At 38.2% G+C, this 9,556-nt stretch overlaps 1 protein-coding gene across 6 annotated transcripts in view; it reads left to right on the top strand.

Annotated features, from left to right (window-relative positions):
• Positions 1-8,541, top strand: part of Kcnn2 (potassium calcium-activated channel subfamily N member 2) — a 440,314-nt gene extending 431,773 nt beyond the window's left edge. For 5 of the 6 annotated variants that reach the window (XM_087593292.1, XM_087593294.1, XM_087593291.1 and 2 more), the window contains 2 exons: positions 5,787-5,856; positions 7,937-8,541. In XM_087593292.1, coding sequence (XP_087449418.1) covers positions 5,787-5,856; positions 7,937-8,224 — 358 coding nt within the window. In that variant the 3' untranslated portion in view covers positions 8,225-8,541. Of the gene's footprint in view, positions 1-3,192; positions 3,202-5,786; positions 5,857-7,936 lie in introns of all 6 variants that reach the window. The other variant, NM_001309404.1, reaches the window with a different exon arrangement.
• The last annotated feature ends 1,015 nt before the right edge of the window (positions 8,542-9,556 follow it).

Raw genomic sequence — 9,556 nt, forward strand, 5'->3', positions numbered from 1 at the left:
CTGTTAATCAAAATATCTTTCTCTTTGAAGATCATAATTTCTGTTATAATTGTATTCAATTAGTATATTTATATAATTTGCCCTGAAATGTTCAGCTTGAATCTACTGACGAATCTTGGGGGGGGGGTGGGAGGATGGTATCATATCATCCATCTGGATTTTTGCATGCCGGCAAACATCTTTATATGACATGGTATATTGAGTTGTCATAATTCTGCAATATTCAATAACTTCTTAATTAGAAAGTTGGAGTTATCTACATATTGTATGTTCGATATAAAGCTGATTGGTGTTGTTTGGTGTTCCGTTATTAAGTTACTTTTATTCAATTACTTATTAAGTTACTTTCTTGCATGTCTTTGTTATATAATTAAGATAACAGTCTGTACCTCATAAGACTCAATGATTTCTGGGAAACAAACCTTTCTCTGCAGGCTGACATCATCTGCAATGTAAGTGTTATGCATGTGGGTATCTACTGTAACACCAGACAGACCTGCTTTTAATGTTCTTTCTCTACAGTCACATTTTGTGGCTTTGTAAAATGGCTTTCCTTATGAAATATGGTGATGATGGGAAGGTGGGTAAATATTAGGGTTTTGTCTGGGCCACAAGATTGGCCTTCTCAGGCATGGCCAGTACAACTGACAAGAAAGCTGAGAGTCTAGGGTTTTTGTTTCTGTTTTTTGATTATATGTATTTAGTTAACTCATAGGCAACATGATACCACTAACCTTCTGGGAGGAGTACATAGACTTTTATCATCTAACTTTTCAATGGTCCAGTCTCTGCCCTGCTTAATTAGAATATTAAGGTATCCTGGGAAGTTTATAGAATTCCTATAGTTGTGTCCATGTGCATACTTCTGTGGGAATTGAAACCCCCATTAGTCAAAATAAAACCCAAGCATTTCCGGGATTAAAATAGAGAGGCCTTGCATGGATGGTAGAATGGTTTATCATCACTGCCAGCAGACACACACTTGTGCTCTCCTCTTGTCACCAAGGCACTTTGCTAAGAAGGGGATGGTGTTTTTCTTCTAACTCTGGGACTTCACTAGGCACACAACTCTTTTTCTCCCCGCTTTGTAAGGAAAGGATAAGACTAGGATTTTAAAACTATTCTTTGTAAAGTCAGTGGGAAATACAGAGGGGAGAATTATATTAGAACTGGCTCACAAAGCAGGAGCTTTTGAGCTTGCTCCTTGCTTCCCTGACCTAGGGCCAACCCAGGAGCTCCAGCCAGACAGTTGCACTTCTTTCATTCCCTGTACAAGAGAGGCCCCACGAGAGACTCATGTTCTTCCTCTGTGTTTCCAAGGCCCATCTAGAGAGCCACTTTCCCAAAGGACTCAGTTGGAAAGAAAGTGTGCTCTCTAAAGTCGTTCAACACCCTAAGCCAACATTACTAAAGCAAACATAGCAAATCATGGTAGTCAGTGTTGAGTATGATAGACAACTGTTTCCGGGTATGAGAAGATACCTGCAGAGATAAAGGGTATAAGATGGAGGAGGAGTAAGTATGTCCATGTGTCCTGACCATGCTTCTTATTTACTCCAGGATTTTGTGTGCCTGTGGGTGAAAAAATATCTAAAGTACAGCTACATTTGATTTACCTTTTTCATACATTTTCAAATGACAAAAATAAATCCAAAGCATGTGCCAACAGAGTTTGTAATGCAGTCCTAGAACCGTGGAGATATGGTGGCTATTTAATCTACTTGGTCATGTGCTTCGAGTTATCTAAGTACATCCACACTAATATGGGATAATGTGGGTGTTTATTCGCTGCAAAATCTTTTAGCTTTGCTATGTTTCTTCTTCAAACAAAGCATTATGAAAAAAATCTCTATAGAAGCAAGATGATTTTATGAAATGTCCCAGAAGGAGTGGCAAGTGTGTCTGATGGGACTTAGCCTGACTAGTGGGGCATGTGGGAGTAGCTTATATGAGTTGTTCAGCTGGCTTCTCTGGACAGTGTGACAGAGCTACCCCTTGTTACTTACTCTTCTGCTTCCATCACATGTTTCCCATTCTCATCCTTTTCTTGCCATTTAAAACTATGCAATGCATACATCCAAAGCAGATGAATTTGATGCAATTCAATTACGTTCAGAAATGTTTTATAAGAGTTTGGGCATTACTGGGTTTCCTTTGCTGTGGGGGCGGAGGATACTTGAGGTAACAACTGCAGCAGAGTAAGTTCATTTATGAGGGCTGGGTTTGACTGGACAATCCAGCTGGTGCCTAATCATGTTCCATGTTAACTTCATTTTGGAAGATGTAGAGTAACGTCATGAAAGACAGCATGCAGGGCTCGATTCCTCAGGGCCAGGCCTTCCCTGCCCACTGTTTAGATTCAGGGATATCTTACCATCATCTGCCAGCACTGCCTGAAGCAGAACTTCCTAGCTGGACAAAAACTCACAAATCATTTGCTAGAGCTTGTCTGGCTTATGTTCCTCTCTGGTTCTCCCTGAGAGCAATTTTCATAGCTCTCTCCTCTTCTGCCAGCCTGTCTCCAGCTCAACTCTTTCTCTTTTCCATATTTTATGGCCTCTTTCCCAACATGCGACCTCTCTAGCCTCTGATGATACTAAACTCTCTAGGCCAGTGCCCTCTTTTCAGTAATGTGTTTGTCTTTTTGAATTGTCACTCAATGCTATGAAGTGTTTTCTCTCTCTAACTCTCAACCCTTTTTCTGATAGCAGCTTTAATTCTTTCATTCTTCTGTCTCAACCACGGATTCATCAATCAACAGGAATTTGTCTAGATCCAAAAAGCTAATGTGCATAATTTATATTAGAGGGGATTCCGAATAGCCCCGACATGGAAAAGATTTGCTCCCTCTCCAAAGGAATCATTGTACCTATCACTCTAAGCCTTTGTTTCCTATTATTCCCTTGAACACCAAGTACGAAGAGGCCAGCATGACTTTACGCACGTTCTTCCTTCTGAACTCTGGTTTAAGAGGAAGCCAAGTGCGTTCAGGTAGGCAGAGTATAGTGGCAACCAAGGATGGTAATGACTGAATAGTACCAATCAATGTCAAGATTCCACAGGGTCTTCCAGCTGACGAATCGAGCCCCCAGTGCACAACTGAACACTGCCTTATGTTATCTTGTGTTCCAGAATACTTTACAGTTTCTTTTCTTTTTGTTTTGTCTTTTTATTTCAACAAAATGAAAATAGAGCTCGGAAGTAAGTTGTGTGAGCTGTTCCTTTCAACATTTTGCAGATTTTTCTACTGGCTGCATGCACCCAGCAGATCCTTTATTTGTGAATTTTGGTAGTCTTGATTGCTGCTATGGAAATGTGATCCAAAATCATGATATTTTCCTGTGATAAGTGAAGTTCACAAGGAAGAAATCAACATCTGTTTCTTAATCTTTTTGTGGGAAAAAAAGTGTACTATCCATGTGCATGTCACCTTTTATTCTGGCAGCTGCAGCTCGAGCAGGCGCTTCTCTGTCTGCCCTCCTATATCACAGAGAGTCTAGGAAGACAGTCCCATACAATAGGCAAACCACATGACAAGTCCCAAGAGCTAATGGCGTTCCAATCAGGGTTATTATGTCAGCTGTGTAGATTGGTAATAAATACCATGGGCAAGATTCTACTGTCAGACATAGTTTGGAAGTCCAGCAGAAGGACACAGGGCTCCACTGCTTTTTGGAAAAGTTCTTGGTTTTACCTTACCAACCACCACTCTCTACCTCCTATTTTACAAAGTATCAAGACTCTCTTTACTCATGGATTACTGAAGGTGTCTGGTCCAGAACTCTAAACTCTAGCCATTATTAAATTTTAAAAGAAAACTCGATGCAAGTCCCTAAAAGGTAACATTTACAATAACAAGTAAAATGGCATCAACTGGCATTTTTTAAAATGGATATTGAATTCTAGCCATAGACTAGAAAACTCTGAGTCAAGACTTTCCCTATCCCCTACGAAGAACATTTAAGCAGGTGTCAGGAACTAAAGTCAGGGTAGGACCTACCTGCCTGACACTTTTTCTTGAATAATCCAGATATTCTTGATAGTTAAAACAAAAAGCTCTTTTTCCATATATCTTAGAGGTAAGGTCTCATTTGCATATCACTGAAAGTCACTTATGACACCTCCAGCACCAACAATGGCCCTAGTGTAACCCTACATTCCATACTCAAAGAAACCAAGTAAAATTGGGGTTGGTGAGAGTGGAGACCCCAGCTGACACTGAAGCTTTCCTACTGCACTTCTCCTTACTGACCCACAGAAAGTCAGGATGTTATTGGCTTGATTTTTGCTGGTTGATAAAAGATAGACTTCAAGAGTTATAACCTTTCTTGATGCCTAGAGAATGCTGTATCAACAATATATTAGAATTTAAATATGTGTTTGCAGATTTCTTTCAGACTACAACTTACTCTATGATAACACAGGAAGGAGCCACTTAACTTGGTTCTATGTTTCAAATGAACTAACAGCAATGGATAGATGAATCTGAACCAGTTTATTTTGCTAAAGACTATATATATTATAGGTGATCAGCATTTAGACTCTGAGCTGGCAGGAGCTGCATTTTCTCTGTGGAGCAGATTCAACCATATACTGGCTGTTCTGGGTACAAGATGAAATCACTAAGTTCTGTAAACACATTAGGAAAATCTCTCTGGCAGTAAAATCTTGCCCTGTAAGTTTTTATTTCACCTATACAGTTATATCCTATTTAAATTAAATAGTATAAAATATTCTTTTCATTCATTGAAACCATACTTAGTAAATGATTATCAGAACCAAAGTGAGGTTAAGATGGACCTTCTTTTTCCTTTGTGACAAATAAACCCACTGATTTATGTTTTTGGAGATGGACTTTGGATAGCTGGCAAATGGAACAGTAACCCACCATTGTTTTGTAAACTCTTAATTTATTGAATATAAGAATTATATAATAAATATTTATTGTGGTACTACAGTAAATAATTGAAAGAATGGCTTTTTAAAAGAGTGGCCATGTGACCATCAATCAAATACATGCAATGACCTATTAAAATAACTAAAAATAACCTTAAAAATAGAAATTCTACCCACCAGATATGTAGCCATTAAAAATAAAACAAAGCAAAACAAAACAAACAAGAACAACAACAAAAGAGTCTAACATGGAAGCTAAAAGAAATTCTCCCAAAGAAACGGTCTGGCCTCTGTTCAAATTCAATGTCAGTTTAAGGTAAAGCCAAGGGAAATGGAGTCAGAAAATTGTATGTTTTGAGTCATCTTGCTGCTGGTTGAATAAAAGTGGTTTTTGTTAACAAGAATCTCACTTATCACTGTGTTCTCATCAGGTTCAAATGCCTAACCCAATTCATTTCAGACTAAACAGGGTTAATACCTGTATCTAGTCACGTAGGCATAGGAAGGTGTCCATTGCTCAACATGATGAAATCCTAGTTGCTTTGCATATTTCTTCCTATGTCTATCTGTCACAATACTGGGGGCTTTAAGGAATGTTTTGGCTTTCTCTCATATGGTTAAATCCTTATGAGTCTTCCTGAATTCAATTTACCTGGTACATAGTTGTCCTGAGGACATGTCATTTCTTGCTCTCCTTTCTTTTTGCGGTGTTGGGGAAGCATGCTTCTCATTGTACCAGATACATAACCAGTGTGGACTTTACCCCCAAATATTCAAGGCATTATCCATGCAGTTACTTGCTCTTGTGGATTTTGTGCATGCCCTTTGAAAGCAGTAACATAGCCCAGGAAACCTGAAGGACCTTTCTAACTTCAGATTCTGTCTTTTAGATTAAGAAGTGTGAAGATGGAACAGAGGAAACTGAATGACCAAGCGAATACTCTAGTGGATCTGGCAAAGGTAACCGTGATGGGCTCAGCCCTTGTGGTTGTAGCCTTTGAAATTGACAACCACTGCAGAGTGATGGGCAGGATTTCTAAAGCCTCCACACATTTAAAAAACAAATCTATCAAACTACCCCAAAAGAATGACCCAACTTAGTAACATCTTTTCTAAAATAATGTGCTGAGTTCATATTCTTATTTCCTATGTACATTATACAACCCTAGTGCTAAAAGCTCCCATAGGGGAGTGAGCTGGAAATACCATAGAATACCTTACTAGAATATGAAATGAAATTTCTCTCTCAAGAGGACAGAACTATATCTTGAACGCGACTGTGAGGTTCTGAGATAAATAGAACTCATCGTTCCTATTCTATTTTACATTTTTTGAGCAAGCCCCAAACCTATATAAATGAAATGTTTTTAAATCCCAGAAAGTATATTCTAAACTAAATTCTGTGCTTACACACACATACTCAGTTTTTCTAACATTCTCCATTATTTAATAATCATACGTCTTTTTAACAAGTACATTAATAGTTTTCTAGTTCTTTGTCACATTTACAAGATTTATCTTCTTTTTTATTGTCCCTCTGTAGGTAACAGCCACTCTGAAAATATGAATATTTATCAACTGTGTAAACATTACATCCTGTTCAGCTAGTTCTAATGGAGATTCTAGAATAGAAGGATGTATGTGTTCTGCCTTGTAACACAATTGCTTTGGCAGAGTCAACACTAAGTCATATGCATCCTGTTTTATATTTAATAAATCATGTTCTCTTGTTGTCAAATCTTCAAGTATAATCTGTAAAAGTTAGAAATTTTGCATCCCCAATACTACTCATATACATAAAAGATATATACAAGGTAAAATATATTTAAGCTATTTATGTAGTGCCATGTTTACTCTGACCACAAGAGGATATACACCATAAGAGTTCAGTATCTTTCTAATGAACAGATATTGTTCAATTTTCCCAAGAATGTAGTAAATCTGAAATTAGAGCTCCCTGTGTCTATGGCTCAACCGAAACAAAATGCCTGTGTTCTGAATAGCTCCTTCAGTCAGTTCCTTCATTATATTTAAGCAGCTGAGAAGCTGGAAGATACAAGAAAGAAATGAAGTGCAATGCAAACAAAGTAAAGTAGGAGGAGAAAGACCCTAGGAGTCTTGGATTTGGGAAAGGTGGCACTAGGCTGGGTGTAGTATGGGTGTAGCATCTCTCGCTTCCTCTCAGCTACGCCTTTCCATTTCTTGCTCTTTCCAAGTTACAAGAACTGTAACCAAGACTCAGAACTGCCTCTGATCAAGACAACTTCAGTTTTCTGTCCAAAGACAACATTTCACATTGGTCCTTCAGACCATGTGGCCTATAAATTTTTGCTTGCATGGTGCAGAGAGTACACATCAGGGTTTTGTGCCCGATAGGCAAAAGCATAACCAATAAGTTTCACCCCCAGCCCTAGACTAGTAACTTAGAGTCCTCCACCACTATTGATCTTATTAAGAGTTTGTCTTACTTTACATCTTATCTGTTACATTTTGTATTGGATTCAATAAAAAGAGGTCTGAGATTTGAAACATAAGACAAGAGAAAATATGTATTGATTGCTTTAAATTTCTGTTAGCTGATCAAATCAATTGATCCTACACTTTATCCCTACTCTTCCGTTATGTTTTTACACCTTGTTGTCATCTGATTGTTGTTTTTCCCTTCCTTAAATTTTACTGTTATTATAAAAATTGGCCATGTTGTAATATCACATGTTGAAAAATTACTTTGAAGTGCTAAGTTGTATAAGAGTCATCAACACACATAAATATTAAATTGAAACATTTCCATCTATCTTTATGCCACCTCAAATCATCAGGCATTTCACTACACCATGCTTTCTAAATCATAACCAGTCTGTCATCATTCATTTTAATTTCAGCATTAAGAATACATGGAATTTTTTAAAAAGGGGGGAAGGGACCAAAACTCTTCTGTTAGCTGACATACCTGTCACAGGCAAGAGGCCAGTGCTGGAACTTGAAGAGTTGACAGTTTGCTTCTTACTTCTGTTTCTGTCTTCTCATTCTTGTTTTCCAGACCCAGAATATCATGTATGATATGATTTCCGACTTAAATGAAAGGAGTGAAGACTTTGAGAAAAGGATCGTCACCCTGGAAACAAAATTAGAAACTTTGATTGGTAGCATTCATGCCCTCCCTGGGCTTATCAGCCAGACCATCAGACAGCAGCAAAGGGACTTCATAGAGACACAGATGGAGAACTATGACAAGCATGTCACCTACAATGCTGAGCGTTCCCGGTCCTCGTCCAGGAGGCGGCGGTCCTCCTCCACAGCGCCACCAACTTCATCTGAGAGTAGCTAGAAGAGAATAAGTTAACCACAAAATAAGACTTTTTGCCATCATATGGTCAATATTTTAGCTTTTATTGTAAAGCCCCTATGGTTCTAATCAGCGTTATCCGGGTTCTGATGTCAGAATCATGGGAACCTGAACACTAAGTTTTAGGCCAAAATATGAGTGAAAACTCTTTTTTTTTCTTTCAGATGCACAGGGAATGCACCAATTATTGCTATATAGATTGTTCCTCCTGTAATTTCACTAACTTTTTATTCATGCACTTCAAACAAACTTTACTACTACATTATATGATATATAATAAAAAAGTTAATTTCTGCACATATTTGTTTGGTCTCTTCCTGTCTCTATAACTTCACCTCTCACACTGTTTTCAGGGTACCATGACTGGCTATTATCTGATCCATGTTGATAACTTTGATTTCCCAAATTTCTCCTGGTATGAAAAAGACTAAACTGTTCTACAACTGATTTGTGAAAATTTTCCTTCCTGAGATATTAATAGCATGTCCTTTGAACCCAACCTGTTTTCAGTTCACAGTATATTTTAGTATACCTTGCTTTCAAATGATGTGGAAACTTGGACAGTTTTATCAGGACATTTGCAAATAAGGGGAAGAGATGCTTTGGATGATCGTTCCTATTTTACAAGCAAATATACGGGAAGGAACCATCAAAGGCCATCACTCTCTGTGAACTCATGTTGCATAATTTCAGGTCTAGCCTAGTGGGTTCCAATTTCCTAGCTCATTTACCATGAGAGCCCCAATCTATACTCCTCAGCATTTACCATAGACACATCTATCCACCTATCTATGTATCAGTATATACATTGCCATCAAAATAATAAATATACATGAGCAAAATCCAACCCTTTCAAACATGTGGTCCTTTCTTGGACTCTATTAATGACATATGGTAAATTTCACAAATGGTCCATATTTATAACAAGTGTGGTATGGGAAAGGGAGCTAAATAGTTAAGGCTGCAAGTGTAGTGCAAAGTCACCATAAGAAGGAACTAAGTTTGAAAAGAGTGGGGTGGGGGAACCACATGGAATTCCTTCACATAGAGTTGTTTCCCAGACCCTGCAGGAAGAACTGAGATGAAGTGACAGGGCAATGCCTCGTGACAAATCACAGCCTCTGTTACACACTCTAAAGACAACTTGCTTACACTGATCAGTGCCTGAAAAGTATTCAGTTCAGAAAAGTCTGTTCAGAAGCCTTGAACTCTCCTTCTAATTGTACGCCCTATCTTCTGTGGTCAGACTGGCAATGTTGGAAATTCACGCATTATTGTTTTCTTCTTTAACAAAAGCTGCAGTGATATATTTGA

This window comes from Rattus norvegicus, chromosome 18, assembly GCF_021556685.1.
Source record: "Rattus norvegicus strain SHRSP/BbbUtx chromosome 18, alternate assembly SHRSP_T2T, whole genome shotgun sequence".
NCBI lineage: Eukaryota > Metazoa > Chordata > Mammalia > Rodentia > Muridae > Rattus > Rattus norvegicus.